The sequence below is a fragment of the Pipra filicauda genome, unplaced genomic scaffold, assembly GCF_003945595.2.
Source record: "Pipra filicauda isolate LSUMZ 115617 unplaced genomic scaffold, ASM394559v2 scaffold175_size1500280_pilon, whole genome shotgun sequence".
Classification (NCBI taxonomy): domain Eukaryota; kingdom Metazoa; phylum Chordata; class Aves; order Passeriformes; family Pipridae; genus Pipra; species Pipra filicauda.
Window position 1 is genome coordinate 992,617 of NW_024104273.1, and position 24,070 is coordinate 1,016,686.

Below are 24,070 nucleotides of genomic sequence, written 5' to 3' on the forward strand. Positions count from 1 at the left end.
AAGGAGCTCTGCAGCTCCTATGGTGGTATGAATCAACTCCTTTTTAATGTTGAATCAACCTGCTAGTTTCACTTGATGTCTCCTATACAGTACTGAGGCATTTTATTTACTTATCTGTTTATGAGGCATGGGTTTCTTCCATCTCCTCCCCACAGCAATCTCTTTTTGAAGCTGACAGTTTCTATTCTGTGGAATTTTTCACTCATACCAACCTGTTCTGAAGTTCTTCTACTTCCACCGCACCTTTTTGTGAATGGGAAGATCAAAACTACTATCCATAAGTAAAGTTAATGTGCAAACTTAATGGATTTTTAAAGTTGCAGTGTTTTTAGTGTTTTCACAGTATTTAAAACCCAACAGAAACCTCAAGCCTTCTCATACATGACTACTTATGTCAGGATGAAGCTGCTCTGCCCATTGTGTTTGCCTTCAAGTTCAAGTCTGGTTTTCTCACTTAGCTTCAATGTTCCCTTTCTCACATACAGGAAGGTGTCAATGTGTCTGCAAAATATCAAGAAGTTTGCTACAGTCACTGTTTCTGAAGATTTGCAACCAGATGAGAATATTTGGTGGCACAGGATTAAAATCTTGTATTAGGCAAGAGAGAACCAGTGAACTGAGACCAAGCAATGATCAGGTGAAGGTGAATGGGGACAAGTGAGTGAAATAGTGACTGTGCTGGGAAGAGGAGACAGAGTGGGAGGAGAATGACTGGGACAGAGTCAAAAAGAATGCCACTGTGCTGGGACTGAGCAGTGAATCAACAGCCACATGCAACAGCATCTTCGTGTGCCCAGGAAGTAGGAATAATAAAGTTGGGCTGAAGTTGTGAGTAGTGGGAAAGATATATGAAGTAACAATTTCATAGCATACTTCCAGAGAGATTGAGGACAAAGATAAAAACATCAAGTTGTCAAAGCTGTTGCCCTGGTCTATAGGTAGTGTTATCCTAAACGGGATAAAAAAAGGATGGAGCAGAGTTGTCTGCAGCTGGCCCGTACATGAGAGTGCTTTAACAGATTCCTGCAGAGCAGGCAAAATTCTCTTTAACATATTACAGTCATGGAGTTAGAGCCCATCACTACAGACCATCTCCACAGAAAGGGTTAATCAGTCACCAGGGTTATTAGTCTGGAACATGAGTGTCCTGATAACAAAAGAACTGTAAATCTGAATTGCCATCTACAGATGATTCAGACATTTGTACAGAAACTGTTTATCATAGAACATGACACAGACCCTGCCAAACTGGATATGGGAGGTATTAGGATTTCACCCCACCCCAGTTCCTTCTTATTGTCCTCAAGAGAGTCAATTCCTCGCACAGCATTTCATACCTCCAAATTTCTTAAGTTTTATTATAAACGTTCTCAGTTTCTTTCCATTTGTTCTGCCCCCATTTATTCCTCTTGGCTATCCAACACACACTGCAGTGGGAGCCAGGAACAAAAGTCATGTTCCCCATACCATATCACCAAATTGCATTCTTTCCAAGCTAAAGATGCAGTGCCATGACTTAAAAAACCCCCACAGAACAAAACAAACTCCCCACATAACTGCCTTCTTCCATGCGAGATAAAAACAAGCAGAGATATACAAGAGCTTCATCCATTAAAGAGAGAGAAACACACTCAGAAAACCTCAGGGGTTTTTAATAACCCTGAGGTTAGTACAGAATAGTTCCTAAACTTTGATTTTCCTCTGTTTTTAAAGGTATTCTAAATTTATTTCCAGATTTTCACATTCAGTCGATTCTACAAAGAGCCAGTATACACTAACCCTTATTAAAGAAGGAACAGTTCTGTTTTGGTGAAAAGTGACAAGAAATTCATAAGAAGATGAAGCCTAAATATAGGGATAGTTGGATGATTTTGGTACACCTAATACTTTACTTGTTCTACCAAGAACTGGATGACCTTGGACACTTAAGTGTCTTATTTTCACTTAATAGCCATTCTATAGGCAGTATTACACAGGCACTCTTTTTGAGATAGCCATGCATATATGTCTTTCTTACACTACTGCCACAAACCCCAACACCAGTTGTGAAAAGATGGAAGCTACAACTCCATTAAGAACCTTAAAAGGACACAAAATGTTTTCTTTGCAACTGGATGCAATGAATTGACATGATGGGTGACAGAACTGGTCACTGAAAGTTCATAAAGTTATTTTTAAAAAGAAGTGACGACACATGAGAAAGACTGAACCAAAGGCTTTTAGAGAATTCAAGCCATTAGCCAACCTACTCAGTTCAGGTCTCCTTCTAGAACCACAGTACTTGGAAAGCACATTGATAAGAAAAAGAAATTATCAAGATTGGCATTTCACTAAAACTTCTCTTCCACCATGTCCTTCAAAAAAGGATTTCCAACAAATTCAAACTAATCTCTCCTCCAATTTAGCCTGAAGGTTCCTGAGACATTTTGGAAGACAAAGACAAACAAAAAACCAGCAGCTTTCTCACTGTGCTCCCAGCTCTGTGCAGAGTACAATACTATTAGCAAATTATCCAAATTGGCAAACAGAAAGCCTCATCAGAGGTGAGGAAACTGGGAAGACAAAAGCCTTTAACTTCCTATTAAAGTTGTTAACTCCTCTGGCTTTATGCTTTCTTTCCTTACATTCTGTACTCCTAGCAGTGCATGCTCCCCTTCTTTCCTGTACCCTCCTCTGCTGCAGCACTAGGCAAAATACCAACAGAAGACAGATGAGTTCCTCTTTCTTTGCTCCACCTCCTTAGGTGGAGGTTAGGGCCCTGACAGGGCCAACATATACTGCTTTGCTTCTCTCTAGTACTTCTGAAGATCCACCGTGATGCTGCGAAGAGTCACTCTGTCGAGAGGTACCAGGCCTGAGGAAACACAGATGCCTCCTGTGGCATGCAGCTACAGGAAAACTAACACAGGCCCCTTGAATCTTGTTTAAAACACCAGGCAAACATGGGGAGGAGGTGGGGAGGACCACAAAGAGAGGGGCATTCAATACATAGATGCCAAGATAGCAATGCTGTCAGCTGCGCTTAAAGTTGTTGCTCTCCAGAGCTGTGTAAGAGAGAATATGAGGCTCAGTTGAAGCCTTAATTTAAACAAAGCAGAGGGGCTGGATTAAGCACATACAAACAGCCTGGTGCTTCAAACAGCATAAAAATACTGTCTGGGAATGGCAGCTCAAGGCAGGAAGGTCTAAAGTCTGTTTATGTCACTGTGATAGCCCCTGTAATCCATCAGATTTTGTACACTCAGAACGTGGTACGCAGAAGTCTCTGTAAAAACTTACATTTAATGAATTATCCAGGAATTTCACAAACTTGGCACAAAGAAGTACAGCTATCTCAGTGACACTCTGGGTCCCCTACAAGAGCACACACACAGAAGTATGAGAACTCTGATCAAATTCCTTGCAGCTTCAAAATGGGTATCATGGACTTCTGAAACTTTACACCACCAAAAAGACACTTAATGTGTGTCAAGACACTCATATGACTGACTGTGTCATTCTTGAGGAAGATAATGAGCCAATTCAGCTATACTGAAATTTGAACTCCTGTGTCTTGGAATTATAAAGAAAAATATTCCCAAGACAATTTAACACATCAAAGCAAGGAACATCTGAGCCATTTAGCTATTAGCTGAACTAGTGTCTTCAATCCAGTTTTAAAGTTATTGCAGTCATTATTTAATTATTATTGTTTTCTTAACTTATGAAGAACAAAGTTATCATTCGGATAGCTACAGCTCACCCAGAAACATCCTGCTTCCTATTCTGATAATCTCACCAAATCACGGAAACAGCAAATTGAGAGGGGAAATACTATATTCTGTGACTAAGGAAAAAGGCTTCGATGCTTCATTTCTCCATCAGAAGATGCAGAGATGTCCCTCTAGATGGGATGCAACAGAAAGCATCTGGTGCACAAATTTAGTTTTGTCTGGTCATTCAGGTATAAATCCTTCCACCTTGCTGATATGAATAAAAAAGTGTCTGTTTCTGCACCATTATTGACTTGCAATCTGCTGATTTATAGGTCTTGCCTAAAAAGCACACCTGAAGAAACCTGCTAGAAGAGACCAGTTCTACTTAGAAAAGTAAGGTCCCTGTTTTCGAAGAGGCAGGGAGAAGAGACGCAGGGGAGGGAGAAGGGATGCTGCCCAGACCAGTTATACTGTCTCCATCCCTAGAGTTTTCCAGGATCCAACCAGATAAAGCCCTAAGGAACCTTGTCTGACTTTGCACCTGAGTCTGTTTAGTGCAGGTTGAACTAGACACATTTTGAAGTTCCTTCCAACCTGAATTATTCCATGAAGTACACACTTAGAAACAGTTGTAAGTTTGTGGGTATTCTGTATATATTCTAACACACTTGCTTTGGTAATGGACTGACAAAAGTAAGTGCTTGCAATAACATGGTTGTATCATCACCCTTTATCAGTGTTAAGTCATCAGTCTGAGAGGATGACACAAATTCCATTTGCCATAATAATGATTCCCTGCCTAGAGATAACCTCTTTTAAATTGTGCTACACAACAGGAGTTCTAGACTCATTTCTAATTACCAAGCCAATGATAGTTATAATTATCACCATAATGGATCAAGAAAGCAAAGACACAAAAGCAGGTCCAAAAATAAAAGCAAAATCTTGGCCTACTCATCTTTAAAGTGACCTTTTCAGAATTTCATTAAGCATGTTGAATCCCCCCCCAATGTAATGCCACAGAAAGACAGAGTGTGGGCGTTTTTAAAGAGCAAAGTTAGGACAGCAATAAATCCATAACTAAGCAACTGAATGAACCTTAATTTGAAAGATCAGAAGGCCTCAGGTAAAAGACACAGACCTATACACATCCACGTACAGGAAAAACTTCTCAAATAATGTGTTCTTCACTCAGGGAAAACCCAAAAATAAATCTTTTGCACAACATTAAAATTATTTTTGCACAATATTCATCAACATCCCATCAGATCACCCACTGTCAGAGCACGCAGGCTACAAGATAGTAGAGAGCTGAGAATATGGTAGTGATTTATTTAAGATTTTTGAAACACGCAAAAATATGGCAAATCTCTTTTTCAGTTGACTATCTTCATACAGTACAACAGTTTGAGGATATTGCCACTCTATATGTATACCAGTATCTACCAGGTGCCTATGAGAGAGCTGGAGAGGGACTCCTTACAAAGGGGTGCAGTGACAGGACAAGGCTTCAAACTGAAAGAGGGTAGGTTTAGGTTAGATATTGGGAAGAAAACCTTTACTGTGAGGGTGTTGAGACACTGGAACAAGTTGCCTAGAGAAGTTGTTGATGTCCCACCTCTGAAAATGTTCAAGGCAAGGTTGGATGGGGCTTGGAGCAACCTGGTCTAGTAAAAGGTGTCTCCTGTCCACGGAAGAGGGGTTGAAACTAGATGATCTTTCAGGTTCCTTCCAACCCAAACCATTCCATGGGTCTATGATATAAAGGGAACAAGCCCTTAACCATATGACTTTTTGAAGGATTTTCATCCAAATCAGAAGTTAAGATCAGCAGACAAGCTTATTAGTGTGCTCTGCGATAAAGAGGATCTGCTATAACCAGTTAAGTTTTATTAACGCTGCATGGGAAGGGCATAAGACAACCTAATTTCTACACATTATCAATGTAAAGGGTGAAAAATTCTCCTCACACCATTCTGGGATAAATCTCACTTGCTCTGCATATAAAGCAAGCAAATCTGGCTACCCATCAGAAAATGGTAAGTAGATTTAACATATAGGACAAAAAGAAAAGACCATACTCTATAAAATACCAAACTTATATACTCCATAAAAATGCTGGCCTACTTAAGTTTTGAGGAAGGATCCCACTAGGGAAGACGATGCCACTCAGTGCATGAGGCCAGAGAAAGTTCCCAGTTTAGGAAGCAGTATGGCAGGAGACATGAATTCATCTATAGGAAAACTCATTTAATTCCTAGTATTAAAATATTTAGAAGTTAAAAGTAATTTAGAGATGAACAATTCATACAAAATATGGAATTTCAGCTCATGAGACAAGGTCTCTACACAAGCCTGGCAAAAAGTAGTCACTATCAATGCATAAAAATATATTTTTTTAAAATTTTGAGGTGATTACATGACACTCTCCTGGAAAACATGTATGCTGAAAAAACTAACATTAATGGTTAATCTTTATTTTAGTATGCCAAGAAAAAAGGCATTTACCACTGGCAACTGAAAGCCAAGGAACTCTAAGATCAGGCCTTGTGAGATCTTTGTCCTGCAACATCTTAAAAATTCAACCACTTATAAGTCAAAGGAAAGCTAACATAAAATAACTCTCCCATCACCCAAAAATATCCAAAGGAAAATAAAGCATGGCCCTGTCACATCTTGCACATGCTTTCTTCAAAAATTCTGTACTGAACAGAAACCAAAAATTAGGTAACAGCTGCTCACCACAACACCAGTCTCAACTTGCCTTCCTCAAGCAGCTTTACACATCAGAAGTGGATAGTTGATAGGAAAGACAGAGGACAGGAACTTGGAACGTAAACTGAATCGTGACTGTAGCTTTACACCCTAGAGATAAGCAAGAGTTTTATCTTCCAACCAAAACAATACATGAAGCTTTTCTATGACGTTAATTATCACCAAATAGAAGTGATTTTGAAATTAGATATATTGGTATATAAGGGGGGGGAAGCCATAGTTATTAATCTTCTGAGATTTCCCTGTAGAAACCTAGTGCACTCCTACCAAGGGTAAATACTACCATAAAGATATTTTGGCAGCAAGCTTAAACCTCCAGAACCTCTTGGTATTTGGCATATTTTGAAGTGGGGTAAAATAAATTTCATGGTCTTTTGATTATCCACACACTCCATTAGATTTTAGAGATTTACTAAATACCACAAAAATTATGCTATATCAACATTTGGCTTTTTTCCCGCTTCCCTCACCATGAACTAGGCCACAAAATTTAAAAGAATACTCATACAGTAAATGACCTCCTATAGTGAATATTATGTTTCTATTCTTTCTTGAAAACCTCTCAAACCGCTTGCCCACAGGTTTTTTTTCTAGGAAAACAGCCTATCCCAAGTAAAGCAAAACAAAGACGGCAACAGGCACAGCTATCACTGGGGATTTACCCTCCTGCATACACTGAATTCCCAGAACAAAGTTTTCTGGTGACGCTGACCACCCAGGAGAATTTCCACAGTGTGGCACTCCAACTGGAAAGGGGAAATCTGTAGAGACATCCTCAAATTCCTAATGTTCCCACATCTTTTGTACTAGCATAACTATTGTGGTTAGGGTTAAAAAACTTTTAAGTATGGTTGCATCCCAAAAAACCCTCTCACGAGCATCATTTTCTAACATGTGTCTCGTAATATTTATCCAACTTTCCACGTACACTGGGGTAAGTCATACTGGTATAATAAAAGCAGAACAACCACTTGCATAAATCCTAGTTCTGTTTTCACAGCTTTACACAGACCAGTCTCTTCTGGAGTCTCTTCTGATGCTGCAGTCTGTGACTTGGCTATATAAAACCAGTTCTTCACAAACCTGAAAACTCTTGGCTAACCCTTGCTGAACTCTAAGCTACAGATGCTAAAGTGGGACTGACACCCACAGGAGTCAAATTAGAGCCAGGTCACACATGTTCACAGAACTATAGAATCAATTAGGCTGGAAAAGACCTCTGAGATCATCGAGTCCAACCTATGACCCAACAGCACTATGTCAGCTAGACCATGACACTAAGCACCATGTCCAGTCTTTCCTTAAACACCTCCAGAGACAGTGACTCCACCACTTCTGCAGACAGCCCATTCCAATGTCTAATCACCCTTTCTGTGAAGAAATTCCTCCTGATTTCCAACCTAAATCACTCCTGGCACAGCTTAAGACTATGTCTTATCGTCCTGTCACCAGTTGCCTAGGAGACTGACCCTCACCTGGCTACAACCTCCTTTCAGGTAGTTGTAGAGTGAAAGGTCACCCCTGAGCCTCCTCTTCTCCAGACTAAACAACCCCACGTTCCTAAGCCACTCCTCGTACACCTTTTGCTCCAGACCCTCCACCAGCTTGGTTGCCCTTCTCTGAACACGCTCCAGCATCTTAATGTTCTTCTTGTAGTGAGGGGCCACAGCCAGACTCGCTGTTTCAAGCTGTGGCCCCAGCAAGGCAGCAGGACCCTGTGATGGGGCTGATTCATGGGGAAACTGGAGGTTGCTCCCCCCCCGTGCAAGCAGAACTCGCTACCACACTCCACCCACACTCACTCACGAGGATTCTAATAGAGAATCGATACATAAAGTTAAACGGGTTTTAGTATGGCTTTAATTCACTTCGCTACCAGCTTTCCCCATCCCTTGCCCATCGCCGGCCGAGCTTCCCGGGCCTGCGGTGCCCTCTGCTGGGCTGCTCCAGTACGGATCCCCGGCTCCTCCCGGATCCTCCGACACCCGCCCTCCTGCTGATGCTGCCAAGAAAGCGCTGCCCCTTTCCCCCGGTTGGGCTCCTCTGAGCGGGGTCACAGCCCAGCCCCTCGGCTCTGCCCGCCCGTGCGAGCCCCGACCTCTCCATCACACCCCAGGGAGCGCTGCCGGCTCGGAGGCTCCCCGGGGCGGCACCAGCCCCCAGCACCAGAGGGTAAATCACAGAATCAATTGTCTTGGAAAAGGCCTCTGACATCATCGAGTCCAATCTATAACTGAACAACAGGATGTCAACACGACCATGTTGCGACGTTCACTCTTTCCTTAAACACCTCCAGGGACAGTGACTCGCAGTCCATTCCAAATGTTAACCTCGGCCTAGGGTGCTGACACATTTGGAGTATTTTAATGCAAGTCCTTTCACTGTAAGATACTAAACAAAGATCTAGAGCTGACATAGCAGAATGCCTTCATTATAAATAAACGTATATTTTCTAAAGTAAGGGGGGGGGAAATGGTACCAAACCTTAGCTCATAAGATTCAATTTTTACTGCTGTCCCTTTTCCGAGGTCTGCAATCCTCATGACTAAAATTAATTAGCAATTAGTCTCATGCCTCATCATTGATCTCAGAACACATTCTATTCCAAATACCTGAATTTTTAGTCACGATCTCAAAGTACTAAAGAGAAATATGAAACTGTCTCACCCACCACACTACAGGAAATTCAGGCATCAACTCATCACAGGCAGCCAGAGGCTGTAGAGAATCCAGATCATCACATCTCTGCTGAGAAACCCACCCACCTGATAACTTTCTGAACACACATTGAAAATAAAAGAAATTAAATTTTAACATAAGAACAAGCTGCTTTATAGCAAGGGTGACCAAGCACAGGCACTTCTTGCCCAGAGAAGTTGTGGAGTCTCCACTCTTGGAGATACTCAAAATCCAACCAGACACAGCCTTGAACAGACAGCTTCAGATGACCCTACTGTGAGCAGAGGATAGACAATCTCCAGAGATGCTTTCCCACCTTGGTCATCCTGTGACCACGCCACCAAGCTCTACGTGCGGGGCTTGGGTTTGATGTTTGCCAGTCAGAGAAAATGCCTTGAAACTCTTGTGTACAGAATTCCTTTTGGAGAGATAAGGTAAGCAAAATTGTCACATTCCCCCAAATTAAATGCAATCAAATACGAATACCTTTCATAATTATAGCAGAAGCCTTTTTTCTCAAACTTGAAAGTTTCTCACCTTACAAAGCTCATCATTCTCTTCTTTGACAGGCAGACAATTAATATTTGTGCAAGAGTCTGAGTCTGATATCTCTAGTAAGCTGGCATCTTTTTCTGATCCATCGCACTTATCGGTAGAATCACTATCGTTCTCCCAATCGATGAACTCCAATTCATCTAAAATAGAATATTGGTAAAAAGAGTTTTTGCTTAATCACTATCTATTATAAGCATGAAGTCAGAGTAATAATACAGTTATCCTGAACTTGAAGCAAAAAATACAACGTTAATTTTTTCCTATGTTCAACTGATCTTTAACTGTTTTGTCTCTCAAAAAAGCTAAATCCTACTAAGCTTAATCCTACTGAGAATAAAATCTTCTGTGAAGAAAGATAAACATTACACACACACAAAAAAAAGATTTCAAAGCACTGTTTGCAAAGAGGCAGTACCTTTAGCTGCGCAGGTACAGAGGGTGGTTTTTTTTAGTTTAGTTACTAGTTTTTCCATGGTTTAATTGGGGGACTTTTTTGCCCAGTTGTATTGGAGTTTCCAGGTGTGCTTGTTCAGAATTAGATGTTCTAAGCAAATGCTTCAAACAGTGTTAGTTAACATCTGCTGCTAGTGGTAACCCTCACAGAGGAACGAAGAAGCTCGTTTAAATGGTCACCTCCTAGAACACCATGCCTAAACATACAGGTCTGCAATTCAAACCTCTAAGCACATCAGAGAGAAGATTGCTTAGGATAAATTCATAGAAACAGGCACAAGAAAAGACAGAGTTAAAAAAACCAAAACAACAAACAAACCCACAACAAAATGGCAATAAACAAAGAGATGCAGATAGAAATGCAGAACTTTTCTTCCACCATCCTCATGACCAGGTGGTATTTAATGCAACTCCAAAAGTACGCTCATACCTCTGAGGATCTAATGAAGGTCATGGAAACCTGCACTGCAATAGCAGCCTCACCACCCTTCAGGTCCGAGTGCCACAAGGTACTGAGAGGGATAACCTCAATGCATTTTGTATAAATGAGCATGTTCAGAGGAGACTGGATGAAAGCTTTTTTGGGTTTTGCTTTTGTAAATGTCATACTTCTAATGTCATACACCAGAATAGTCATGCATAGGGAAGATGCAGCAGAGAAAGAAGGCACCTGAAGAACACTCCAGACAGATATACATATCCATGGAACTGTGGTAGTACCTTCTGGACTTGGCAGTGCTACCATGGTCTAAATCACTAGTTTCTTTATCAAACTTCCAAAGCCTGAAGTGACCCAGACAAATAAACATACATATCTGGTGTTCTCTGCTTTGTCACACACACGAATGCACTTCTGCTTCTAACTAAGAGAAAGCTTCATCAGAAATGTTAAACACAGACATCAGTGACCAGGTTTCTGGTCAAGAGGTTTCTCTTGAAGCTGTGTGACAAGTTGTGTACAACTTGTGACAGCAGTATAAATTCCTTAATAAAATACAACACATTTTATCTTGTCACACTAAAGTACTTCGCATGAAAGGGAATGTCACTTTTAAAAATAACTTTTTCAGCTACTGTAGCCATTTCTACAACTGTACCTATATATGCACACACAAAGATATACACTAATTACAGCACTGTACATACTGTATGATGGTTTCCACACTCCAAAAAGTGTGGAAATAATAGTTCTTTTACTCCCCACTGCTTTCAGTATATTTTTGGGTTTAGAATAAAAACAGGAAATTACTGGATTTTCTCAGTACCTTTAAATAGATACATAATTCATCAAGGTTTCTTCAATTACACAGAGAAACTAAATTTTGCTATCTTACAAGATTAAAAATAAGACTGTGTATTGTCTCAAAAAAAAAAAAAGAGATTAAAGGCTGCAGGGTCCCACTTACATGAGATAAGTGCAATAGAATAATAGTAATGGCAGGTTAGAAAGATTTCTGGTCAGCAAGAGATTGCAGTTTAAAAAATGGACAGTCCTTCCATTTCAAAAAGAAGAAAATTACTAGAAATTACAAAAGATAACCATCAGTATGCCAATGACAGTGTTAAATTGGTGACAAAAATATGGATGAAAGGAGGAAGATTTTGCGTTTTTGTTTTAAACCTAAGGAGCATGTTTATCCAGAGTCACACACAAAAAGTAAATCAGTCAATCCATTTGTTCAGCTCATAATGGTCTTTGAACACTTTGCCAGACATCCAGAATGTGAAATCTGGCTGTAATGCTTCAGATCTGGGTGAAGTAATACAAAGCTATTTATTTTTCACAATGAAAATACTTCCCAACAAGTTCTAATGCAACTTACACATTATCCTAACTAACGCTTGTAATAATACAGCACACAAGTAAAGATTTTTCTGTCTTCAGGCACACTTTTTAATCAATTTCTCTCCCCTCTGCCATTTCCTGCTTCATGAATTAGAAAGGAAATCCTAAGAACCAAACTCATGGCTAGCTCACAGTAGAGCTAACATGAAAAGCAAGGAATACTGTGTACCAAAATGAAAATGCGTGCCACAGAACATGGTGCTATCTGCAGCTGCAAAGTCTGCCACATCTAGTCAGTAGATGCAGACAACAATATCACCTGCAGAATAGGGCAGGCAGAGAAGGTTGTTCACAACCCCAGAATCTGTACCACAGTACAGAAAATAAAATAGTACAAATAAACTACAGTATATTGAAATGAACTGACACGCTTTACTCAATGTTATATAATCTCCCCAGCTTTGCTCCTTTACTCTAAGGTTTAAAGTTTTTGTACATAATTTATACCAAGAGCTTGTTCTATACCCAGATGAAATTTATGAAAAAAAACCCTCCAACTGATTCAACCAGAACAGGATTAGATCATGTCATTTTGTCAGAATGACCTCGGAGTATTCTCATTACAGCACTTGAAGATGACAGAAGGTTTCTTGATAAATCTGCTTGCGTTTGAACTTACCTTCACTACTTTTGTCCTCCAACAATAAATCATGTCTGCTAGGCGATTCCTCTGTTTTGGAAGCATGATTTTTTTTGCTGTGCAACCTTGGAATCAATGTTTTATTTTCATCATCTGAAAAATCACTGCCACTAGAGGTCCATATTATGTCCTCGGCTTCCCTAGAGCTTTCAGCAGCAGCAGAAGCTTCTATTAAAAAGTAAAGTGTTAGATTGTTACAGAAAGGAAGTTCTGTTAGATTTAAAATTATTAAAAATTAAACTATACTATTTTTAATAAGAAAAAATTATCAGTTCTGCTACAGGCATCATAGATTAATCCTGAAGCATCAACACACATATTTCTTACACATACATGCATTACTTTCCTTTTGGTTCTCCATAATAAATGGTAAAACTTCATTTTATACAATGAGGTTATCACTTTGTCCTTCAGCAGAATGAGAACAAGTCATGACTATCTGACATTTAGTCCTCTATACACAGTCCTAATGCTCCCCCACGTGTCTTTGTAAAATGGTAAGTGGTTTAAATAAAGACTGTCCTTAGAATTCTGGGTTTGGGATTTCTCTGATTTCATGCAATGAATAACAAACGAATAAAAGTATTTCACCAGTAGAGACTACTCTCCAGTTTTTTCCTGAGGGGGAGGGGGAGAAAGAAAAGCACAACTTTTCAGAAGTTGCAAAGAAAAGCTGTTGGGTTTTTGACGTAAGACATTTTAACTCAAAATACCTTTCTCCATCATTTTTAATAACAAAAGCAAGGAAAAGAGGATTCATGCTTAGCATGAAGTATATAGAACTAGTAATCATAGGAAGGCAGAACTTTCCACTTCTTACCACTACTAAAACTTTATATATAAATGGGAAGCTAGACAATTACTGAGGATTTGGAATTAGGCAGAAGGGTCCACAAGAAACACAACCACATCTCCTCCTGCAACACACAGAGGTTCTTCTCAGAAATCTAGAAAAGCTAGAACCCCAAAAGGTAGACAGCAAGTGCCCAGTAGGTCACCTACTTAGGTCCAACAGAAACAGCACAGCTGCTAGACCAAGTAGAAATAGACTGAAGAAGCCACTACCCCCTCTTTCTTTCCTTTCCTCCAGGTTCAAAAAGGGAAAGAACTGATAAGTCCTCCTTCTCTTTATTGTGCTTGGAGTTCTTTTTTTTTTAATCACAGTATTAAATGACTCAGGTGCATATAGAAGATTGTAAAAGCAGGAGGTTGACAAAATTCTGTTTTTCTATCTATTGCTCATATTTACAAAATGCATGTTATCTCTCATGCCTGCTTGTCTGTCTCTAGCAGAAAACAAAATAATTTTACCCTCAATCTATACAGCTAAGGGGTATCTTTCATCCCCTCCTGTTAAAAATGTGAAGAATTTAAATATCCTGTCCTGAGTGACTACAGCTTTGCAGAATATATTTGGCACTCTAGGTGAAGAGACCAACAACAATAGCAAGAGACCGTGTCTTATAAAAATTAGCTTCTGATTACAATAACAGAAGAAGAAAGTAACCAGTATATTATGCCAACTTCTACCTTAATAAAGGCAAAAAACAAAGTGATAATCTTCTGACAATGCTAACATGAAATAATTATAACATACTTGCTGCACTTTCAGCAGATGTTGACAGTGGTCCAAGATGCTTCTTAATCCTGGATTTCTTATTAGTAGGTCTCTGGTACTATATTAAAAAGAGACAGAGGGAGAGATTTAATCACTAAGACATTAAAAATAATTTTAACATCTATCAATATATTCAAAGCTGTTGTTATTCACCCACCAAAGCTCAGCAGCACAATTTCAAATTAATTTTTCTATCTTCTACTAGACTGTGATAACGAACGGGGTATCAAAGCATGAGAATAGCAACATAAAAGCTGAATTTTCAAAGATTTGGAACATACAAACTTACTTGACTATGACAGGAATCACATATGACCTTGAGAAGAACAAGAGCCAGTATTTTCAGCATTAAAATGTCAGAAGTGCATAGCAACAGCATGCTTGATAAAGCATGTGCCCTATTCAAAGGTTACAGGAAGAAGTATTTGGTTATGCTGTCCCTGTTTTTTTACTAAATCCCACAAGCTATGCAACAGTGTGACCGGTCAGTACCAGAAAAAAGAAACAGAAAAGCAACTTGGTTGATAATGATTTTCAGCACAAAACACTTCTCACTAAGAGCTGGCTGAACATCTCTGTTCATGATCAACAAGACTAACGCACGCACAAGAAGTTAAGCATAATTTCATGTATTGTCTGAGAGAGCACCAAGATCCACATCTGCAGGGTCATCAAAAAGCAGGATTTTCTACAGTGAATTCACTATTGCAAACACACTATTTAGATCTAGCAAAAAAACCTTCAATGCAAACTACAGTCTTTTTGTTCCACATTTTTAGGAAATGTAGCAGTCCATCTCAAATGCCAAATCACTTTTGCATCCTTCAGTGTATTATTGAAATTTTCTAAGTGATAAGTGCTATCTAGAACATAATGTATTAACATATGCTCAGCAAGTTACACTAACAAGTTAAGACAATGTCCTTATATAACTGTGCTTTCCATTTTTTGTCTATTTTGACAGTTGTAACAATATGGAAACAACAACAAAAAAAGGCAACATCTTATTATTCAGTCAAGCATGGAAACTAACTGCCAGTTTGCATCTCTTTCTTACACCCTTATGTCAGCATTTTACCTCCAGCACTGAAGTGCTCTGAAAACCATCCCCACACCTAAGCCACGCCTTGGAAATCGAAGTAGCAGCCAGTGATGTCCTGACATTTGATTTTTTCAGATGTAGGGGTGTCTCATCTGGGAAGGGTGTGCATTCTGCATTCCAAAGTCTCTTCCGCTATGAGGAAAAGCAAACCCATTAAAAACACAGTACACACATTATTCAAGTTAAATTTACTTAATTTAGATTGCCCACAGTATTTTCTGAATATTTACAAGCATAAATTCCAATTTTTAATGAGCTGGGGAAAAAAAAGTCTCAAACATTTGCAACCATTTTTCATGCAACACTAAGTAATAACACCACTGCCAGTGTCACGGGTAAATTTAATTTTTGATTAGTACACTTTCTTTTGGTCTAAGCTACATCTCGTAGTACCTGATAGCTGCTCAGTGAAGCTAAAAACATTATGTAAGACAGGAACAGCTCAGTAAAATACACTTTAAATAAGTAATTCCTTCAAACTCACATCTAATTTAATTCTGTTTATGTAGCAGGTCAAACTAGATATCACTATACAGTTCTCCATTAAAAAAACCCAACCAAACAAGAAACCCCCAAACTTCTTTAGCTGTAAGAATTAGATTTGGTTTTATAACCACTGCCTCCCCAAAAAGCAGATGATCTGTTGCCTTCCCCTTACATAGGATGCCAGAAGTCATTTGGATTATTACATAAGTCATGAAATAGGATTCGGTTTTGCATCTAGTGTTAATTTAATGCAACAGATTGTAACATCTGAAATTAGCTGAAGATGAGAGAATTGCCTATTACTACATCCAAAGCTATCTCTTAGATTCAACAAAGTTCACACATAAAAAGTGAACTTGAGCATGATAAACAACTTAGCCTGGTATGCTACTGAAACTTATCTCACGAAATGTTGACTATATTATCTGCCTGAATACATCTGTCTTCTTCTTATATACTTTCTATCAAGCAACAACAGTTCCTACCTATAAAAAAAAGTATTACTCCAAAGTTAAGTTAATCAGCACACATTTTCAGCCAGACTGGTCAATCAGGACTGTAACATAGATGTCTGTGTTGGGTTTCTGTGGCTGGGTTTTGGTAGGAGGGGGGTGGGGGCTATAGGGGTGGCTTCTGTGAGAAGCTGCTAGAAGCTTCCCCAATGTCTGGTGAGGCCAATGCCAGCTCCAGGACAGACCCACTGCTGGCCAAGGCCGAGCCAACCAGGAATGACAGTAACGCCTCCAAGGTAACATAGTCAAGAAGGGGGGGGAAAGTGTTATTGAGCAGATGAAAAATGCAGCCAGAGAAGAGCGGAGTGAGAAGATGTAAACAAGAATGTAGACACCAAGGAAGTGCAGAAGGAGGGGCAGGAGGTGCTCCAGGCACCAGAGCTGAAGCCCCTGCAGCCTGTGGTGCAGACCAAGGTGGAGCAGCTGTGCCCCTGCAGCCCATGGAGGAACATCAGGGTGCAGAGACCCACCTGCAGCCCATGGAGGAGCCCACGCTGGAGCAGGTGGGTGCATGAAGGAGGCTGTGACCCCATGGGAGCCCATGATGGAGCAGGGTCCTGGCAGGGACCTGCTGACCCATGGGGAGAGGAGCCCACGCCAGAGCAGGTTTTCCTGGTAGGAGTTGTGGCCCTGTGGGGGACCCACGTTGGAGCAGCCTGTGCCTGAAGGACTGCACACCACAGAAAAGTGACCCACGGGACAGCAGTTTCATGAAGAACTGTTGCCCATGGGATGGATTCATACCAGAAAGGTTCGTGAAGGACTGTCTCCCGTGGCAGGGACCCCATGGGAAGCCGGGAAAGGATTCCTCTCCCTGAGCAGCAGCAGAAACAACTGATCATAATCCCCATTCCCATCTCCCTGCACTGCTGGTGGGCAGGAGGTAGAACTTGGAAGCAGGGAGGAGGGTGGAAGGTATTTTTAAGATTATTTTACTTCTCACTCTTCTGTTCTGATCCTGTTAGTAATCAGTTTAATTAATATCCCCACTTTGAGTCTGTTTTGCCTGTGATGGTCATCAGTAAGTGACCTCTCCCTGCTCTTATCTCAACTCATTAATTCTTCATTGTATTTTCTCTCCTCTGCCCAGTTGCAGAGGGGAGTAAGAGAGCGGCTTTAGTGGGTACCTGGCATCCAGACAGGCTCAACCCACTACAGTGTCAAACTAACATATGCACACAAAAAATAACACTAAAAAAAAAGTAGAATCATAGAATATCCTGACTTGGAAGGGACCCTCAAGGATCATCGAAATCCAGCTCCTGGCCCTGCACAGTACAGCCCCAAGAAGCACACCAGGTGCCTGAGAGCACTTTCTGTCCATTTTGTAACTGGCAATGCATATTTGTTTTCCACAGAATTTTTCTGTGCTCACAGGATCAAAACAAGTACAGTGAACAGCATCTTACTTCACCCCTCCAATGATACTGTCCTTCTGTCTCATGGTAAGAAAAAGTAAAACAAATGGGCTTTGCAGTTTCCTCTGATGGTAACTGATTTTGCTAAGAGCCTTTTCTAAAACTGCTGGGGGCATTTACACTGCAAAGCAGCTACTATAAGAGGTCATTGTCACCAAAGTCAAACTGTCCCCATAACTACTCCCGCAGATATGAGAAGTACAGTGTTGAATCTGATGTGGTATTAAATATAGAATCAACAGCATTTTAAGGACATGATGTCAGGTAAGCAGGCTACAGCACTGACAGAAAGAGAATTTAAGCTCTGCCTTCCTCCCAGTGAAGATGCTGGCCCAAGCCTCAATTTCCATGTCCTCTCAGTAAATACTTCTCCTTTTGCACTGAAGAAAGCATGGACAGGGCAAATATTAGTTACTGAAACAAATCAAGGCCCATTTTTTGGTTCTACTGCAAAACGTCACAGCAAAGCCTCACTCCAGTTGGAGTCATTTCCTTGACCTCCATGTCCCCAGATGGGATGACATCTGCCAGGCTCAGAGTTAACAGTACAGCCAGCAGGGCAACAAGGCTCAACAACACATTGTGGCTCTAGTTTTGAGTTAGTTGGTCTTTTGGGGTTTTTTGGTTGATTGCTTTTTAACCTTAGCCAGTCCTGGAAGTCTTGTTTATATACCTGGTTTTGTAGCTTTGAGAAGACTTTGCAAGATACATTTTGCAAAGATTTACAGTATAAAATGAAGTTCATCTAAGCTTATTTCTTAAATGGGACGCTCCAGTTTTGATGAATGCAAGGTATGTCCACTGGTGCACAACTGTCCGGATTATGGGAATGACATAAAAATCAGGATAAAGGCTACATGTTAACTCCCTCTCCCCAAGTAAGAGGGGTTGGGGTGCATACAGAAAGGACATGCTTACAGGTGACAAGGTTAAAAAAAAGCAGACTAATATGAGTAGAACAAATAGCTGGGTTTATGCTTAGATGGTTACATATATTTAGATTATTACAGTGCAATGTGAAGTGGCACTGGAAGTGACTTTTGAACAGCTGGAATTCAGAAGCACAACAGTCACGGCTGTGATAGGCAAAAAGAGAGTTCTTATGGTTAATGACTTAACGACAGATGAGCATTATTTAATCTTGCACTTCACTAGCCTGAAAAAAGGCAGAGCTGCTCAGGCTTTCAGAGTAGCACTATGGGGCTGTCTCAGGGCAGTTGGTTCCATGACAAACCAGAAGCAACTGGAGTCCTCTCTTCCCCATCTTCCCAAGCACTTGGCACTTGCCAGACTCTGTGCAGACACAGCAACAATGAACCAAACTGTCAGAAAACTTCTTTGGGAAAAAGCACTAGTTACCTACAGCTGGCATAGCAGCAAAAGAAAAGATACAAGAACCAGTGGCACCACTCCGGCAGCTGCTTAACACCATGTCAGGTTACTTACAACCTGAAGAACCATCAGCACTGCTGACAGCTCTGGCTAATTACCTCTCAGTTTCACCATGCATCTGCTCCCTAGGTAAAGGAAAATCTAAGAGTTTCTGCTACCATCACACAAAAATTTATAGCCATTAGAGTCACAGAAAAATTGAAAACAGTCCCCGAAGTCACAAACCAAGAAAGTAAAAGAAATACACCCTCTACATGAGATTTTCCTCAGCTACTGCAAATTTCTGGCAGGCACCATTTGGAGGAAGAGAAAGAGAAGGATTTATGATTGCTGATATTGACAGCAGTGGCTTTGAGCTCTGTGCTTTTAATGCAAATGTCTTTCCACCATTTCCCACAACCTAGACCATCTTAAAAAAACTGAAAAAACAAACCGTAAAGACAACTCCCCCCATTGCAAACGCCTTGTCAATTTAAATCTCTCCATATAAATACCTGATGTGAATTTGGGAAACTGGACCTACAGCTACAATCCACAGTTACTGAGAGGAGGATTTGTCATCGTAGCAATGCACATATGCATATGTATGTATGGGTGCTTGTACACACATACATACACATAACAAGTTTTTTTTCAAAGGAAAAGTGTGCCATGTAAAAAGTGCATCATTTCAACATGCATGAAGTAATGTTTATGTGCAGATATAAATGGAAATCACACAAATGTGTTCTTATTAAAAACCTGCAATATGAAAATTGTGTGTAATAGAAAGGAGGTACAAATATACGTAGCTACAAGGATTCGAGACGCGATTCAGAAGAAAAATTCCCAGGGACGCAGTGACACCAGAGAGTTCTGCCCGGATGAAGACTACTATGCAACGAACAGAAGGAAAACACACTGACTACACTTTGCACATGCTGCTGGTGTCACCGTGCTTCAAATCACAAATGCACCACGGTAACAGCGTGGCCAAGGTAGTGAGTCACGGGCCTGGGAGCAGGTGCAAGGGAGCCAGGAGCAGCCCTATGGGGCCTCTGTTTAGCTCTTTGCCTTCGGGCAAGGTGGGGCAGTGCCCGTGTTGAGGAGGGCACTGTAACTCTTCCTCGGCCACCTTGGCACAGAGGTCTGGCGTCCAAGGACTTTTGCCACAGCAATACATGAGATGGCATGCAGAAATGGCAAGTTTTAAAGGCTCTTGGCTTATGCCCCAGCCAGCTTCAAGACAACAGAGAAACTAATATTTTAAGAAACTTACTTCTCAGGAGTAAATATTTATAATGAAGCTAATCTGAAGGCTGTGCTGCTCCCAAAGAAATGCAGCAACAACAGTGAGTTCTCTTAATCTTGAGTCACAAAGTTAAGAATCTTTCTCCTTTGGAATAAAATGAGGGCAGACAAAAAATAACTTGTGTAATTTATTAAAGGCATGCGTTAAGTGTCTTGAAACAAGATATTGGTATTACAAAAACACCACTGAATCAGGCTCAAAAGAGATAGAGCATGTAGACCCAGCATACATCATAAAATCAAGATTTATTACAAAAAAAAGAGTCAGGCAAAAAACCTTGAGAATTAAGTAGGGTGTCAGAAGACAAAATATGACCTCTGAATTTTTGAGTTAAAAAGGGAGAGGCTAAGATGGCTACCTTATAAAGAAATTGTTGATCTCTGCTCATAAAAGCATTGCATTTCGTCTCTGGAACAGTTCCTTCTAAAGGAATAGAAAAAAGTTTAATTACTCCTGTTGGTGTCAGCAGAATTAGGATCAAGCCCTCCTCATAAAAGGCATGGCAAGCAAACCTTCCCCCATTACTCCTTCAGTTATTTCCAGTGAGACAAAAGTAAGTCAGCCTACATAGGTTCAGGTGTGAGGAAAAGAGAGGCACGCATAAATATACATAGTGATTACACAACAGACTACTAAAAGTACGGGACAGGTGAATTGGATTTGATTTTTAAATAGATGTTCCTATCTAGAACATCTCCACTCAACCAATCTGTATGGTTACTAACACCAAACACTTGTTACCCAGAAATACCCTCTATGAAGTCACTGGGACCATATGCTCAAAGGCTACTTACTACACAACCCTTCACACTCCAGACAATCCCATTTTCTTGGGGCTGCTCCAAAAACCATAAGAAGAATCCCCAGGAACACAAGACCCTATATATTATCTACCTCATATGCAAGTGGCATTTCATGATGCTTCACCTTCTCTAACACAAAAAACAATATCAGCTGAAGGACAAAAATAAAATATTTCACTACATGAACTCCTGCTACTAGCATACAAATCCAAATAGTTAGTCATGTCACTTAAGCATCACTCAAAAGTATTCAAATGCAACTACTGTAATCTTCCTAAACAGAGCAGAATGAAAAAGTACTGAAAAATCACAGCTCTAGGTACCAGAGACTTTTTGAGTTTTTTTAAAAAAACCTTTGAGGGGAACAATTGCATAAAAGTACACAGAAACAAATATCAAACACTGAGCAACAGCCATCATCATCTTTTGCCTTTGTCCTCACAGACTTCACTGAAAAGTACTCATAAACTAAAAGCGAGGAGTCTTGGCGTTCAAAAGTTCAACTTTAAAAAAGAACAAAACTGAATTTGACAACAGGCATCTAATTTTCAACAAAACTCAGTAGTCACGCTATTGAGCTTCTGAAAGTGTAATTACTGGTTTTAGTGCCTGGGTAGAAAATGAAGTTTTAATTTAATAAGAAAACATCCTTGAACTTTAAACCCTCAAGTGAGAATTTAAATAAAGGTTGCATACTTAAAGCCATAGTCTGTATTTTTTTTCCAGCCAAGATTATTTTTTCATTCCTATGAAAACCAGCACGCATATTTTCCAAAGATGAGTCGCAAGAACACAGACATCCCTAGACAGGTCTGCATCAAGTTGTAATCACTCATGAAAAAAATCTAAACTGTATGACCACAGCCAATGACAGCAATGATGACCTGCCTCCTTCCCCACATGTCAGCATGCACATGGGAAAGAAAAGAAATATTAAAACCAAACTAAAATCTCACAATACTTTTTCCATTGCTATTGATGTGAGACCAAAATTTTTAAAACACTGTTTCAAAACCTTTCTTTGTGTTCATGATTTTTACTACTCTCAATGAAAGGTTATTATCACTGACTGACATACTTAGGTGTATACAAGTTTACCATTTGAACGTTGGGACTTTTTAACCTATACATCCTTTTTTAAGCAAAAGTATAAATTACTATGTGTTTACATTGAAAAAAAACCTCTCATGGAATAAGAATACTATTGAAGTGGTACTTTATATTAATAACTGGCACCAAGGAGTTCGAGAGAAATCTGCAATCTATCAAAATGGTTAAAACAGAAGTATTTTAGAAAAGTTTTCACAAAATTTAGTTATCCAAAATGTTTAGTATACAATAACAGTATCATGGCTTTTTGTTATGTATCAGGTTGGATTCTCTTAATCATTTTAATTAATAGTCAGCAAGTGGGCAGGACTGTTCTATTTTCATTTGACCAGTGAAAAAAGTTATAAAGTAACACGGAACATTATCTTTGTCTGCAAAAGAAACTACTATTATCAAAAGCTGCTATCACGTTGCAACAAGGGTTGGTTAAATATCGGCAGTTGAAACGTACAGCTTTTCACTAGTCAAGGACTTAAAACCTTTCAGAAGAAAATGTGTATAGTGTCAGTATTACAAGGAAATTTAAATGAAACATAGCAGGTTATTTTTAAGCTTGTTGTTGACATTTTCGTCCATTAAAATTTACTTTAAATGGGCTAATATTTAAAAATCCGTTGAATATTTGCACCATTTTAAACAAAATGCTTTAGGAACCAGATCTGTCATTTGACCTCTAACTGTATTTATATATCGAAAAACGACATTTGTAGTCTGCCTTCCAGCAGTGCCTCAACATTAGCATAAGCACTGCAAATCAGAGAGAGCACATCCTGATTGCCATCCTGCGGGGATCATCCAGTGCACCGAGCAAACTACCAAAGGAAGGAGACCGAAAAACAGCACGGGGTGCTTCTCCTCCCTCCACTCCAACTCCCACGCGGAGAAGCGAAGCTGCTCAAAACAATACTAATCCTGGCAACTCTGACAAGTCTCTTCTCCTGTCACAGTTTTACTCTCCCTGCACGTTTTCCCTGACTGCCATCTACAAGCAGGCTGAGCCCCGCTCTCCCGCCGGAACAGCTGTGCGAGGATGGATCGCACTGTCAGCGTTGCGCAACCGCGCACACCAGGGACGCGGGGAAGGACCGTGTTCCCGCCCCCCGCTCCAGCGCGGCGGGTCGCCAGCACTGGTACCGCCTTGGAACCGGACCGGAGGGGGCAGCGGGGCGGCAATGGCTCCTCCGCCACCCACCCCCACCTACCCCCGCGCCCCCTGCCCCGGGGTCGGGAGGGGAGGCCACAAGGCCACAAGGACCCGGCACAAGGGCCGCCACAGCTCGGCCCTGAGGGACGGCCAAGGCGGTGCTCCCTGGTCTGCACCGCCCCGTCCCGTCCCGTCCCGTCCCGGCAGAGCCCCTTCTCCTCCCGTCCCGGCAGAGCCCCTTCTCCTCCCGTCCCGCTGCCACCGGTACCTTCCCGCCGGGCATCGCCCCCGGCGCGGCTGCCGTGGCCCCCGTCACGTGGCGGGGGGAGCCCCGGAGGCGGGGCCGAGGGAACCCCCGGCGCGTGCCCGCCCTTTGCCACTTTGGCGCCGCCTGAGCCCGGCTCCTGATTGGGCGGAGCGCGGGTGACGTGCAGGGAAGGGAGGGGTTTCCCTGGAGGGGAGGGGCGCAGTGCGCGCGCGCGGGGGGCGGGGTCAGCGGCCGTGAGGGTGGAGGAGTTCTCGCTTGTTTTCATTGTCCCGCTCCGGGAGCC

At 41.0% G+C, this 24,070-nt stretch overlaps 1 protein-coding gene across 3 annotated transcripts in view; it reads right to left on the minus strand.

The window, feature by feature from the left end:
- Nucleotides 1-23,859, minus strand: part of SPIDR (scaffold protein involved in DNA repair) — a 204,883-nt gene extending 181,024 nt beyond the window's left edge. For all 3 annotated transcript variants that reach the window (XR_005562955.1, XM_027713788.2, XM_027713778.2), the window contains exons 1-5: nucleotides 23,788-23,859; nucleotides 15,340-15,495; nucleotides 14,241-14,319; nucleotides 12,623-12,811; nucleotides 9,687-9,844 (exon numbers count right to left, since the gene is read on the minus strand). Coding sequence is in view for 2 of the 3 variants with exons in the window: in XM_027713788.2 (XP_027569589.1) it covers nucleotides 9,687-9,844; nucleotides 12,623-12,811; nucleotides 14,241-14,319; nucleotides 15,340-15,495; nucleotides 23,788-23,802 (597 nt within the window). In the remaining variant the exon portion in view is untranslated. The remainder of the gene's footprint in view (nucleotides 1-9,686; nucleotides 9,845-12,622; nucleotides 12,812-14,240; nucleotides 14,320-15,339; nucleotides 15,496-23,787) is intronic.
- Between the last annotated feature and the right edge of the window lie 211 nt (nucleotides 23,860-24,070).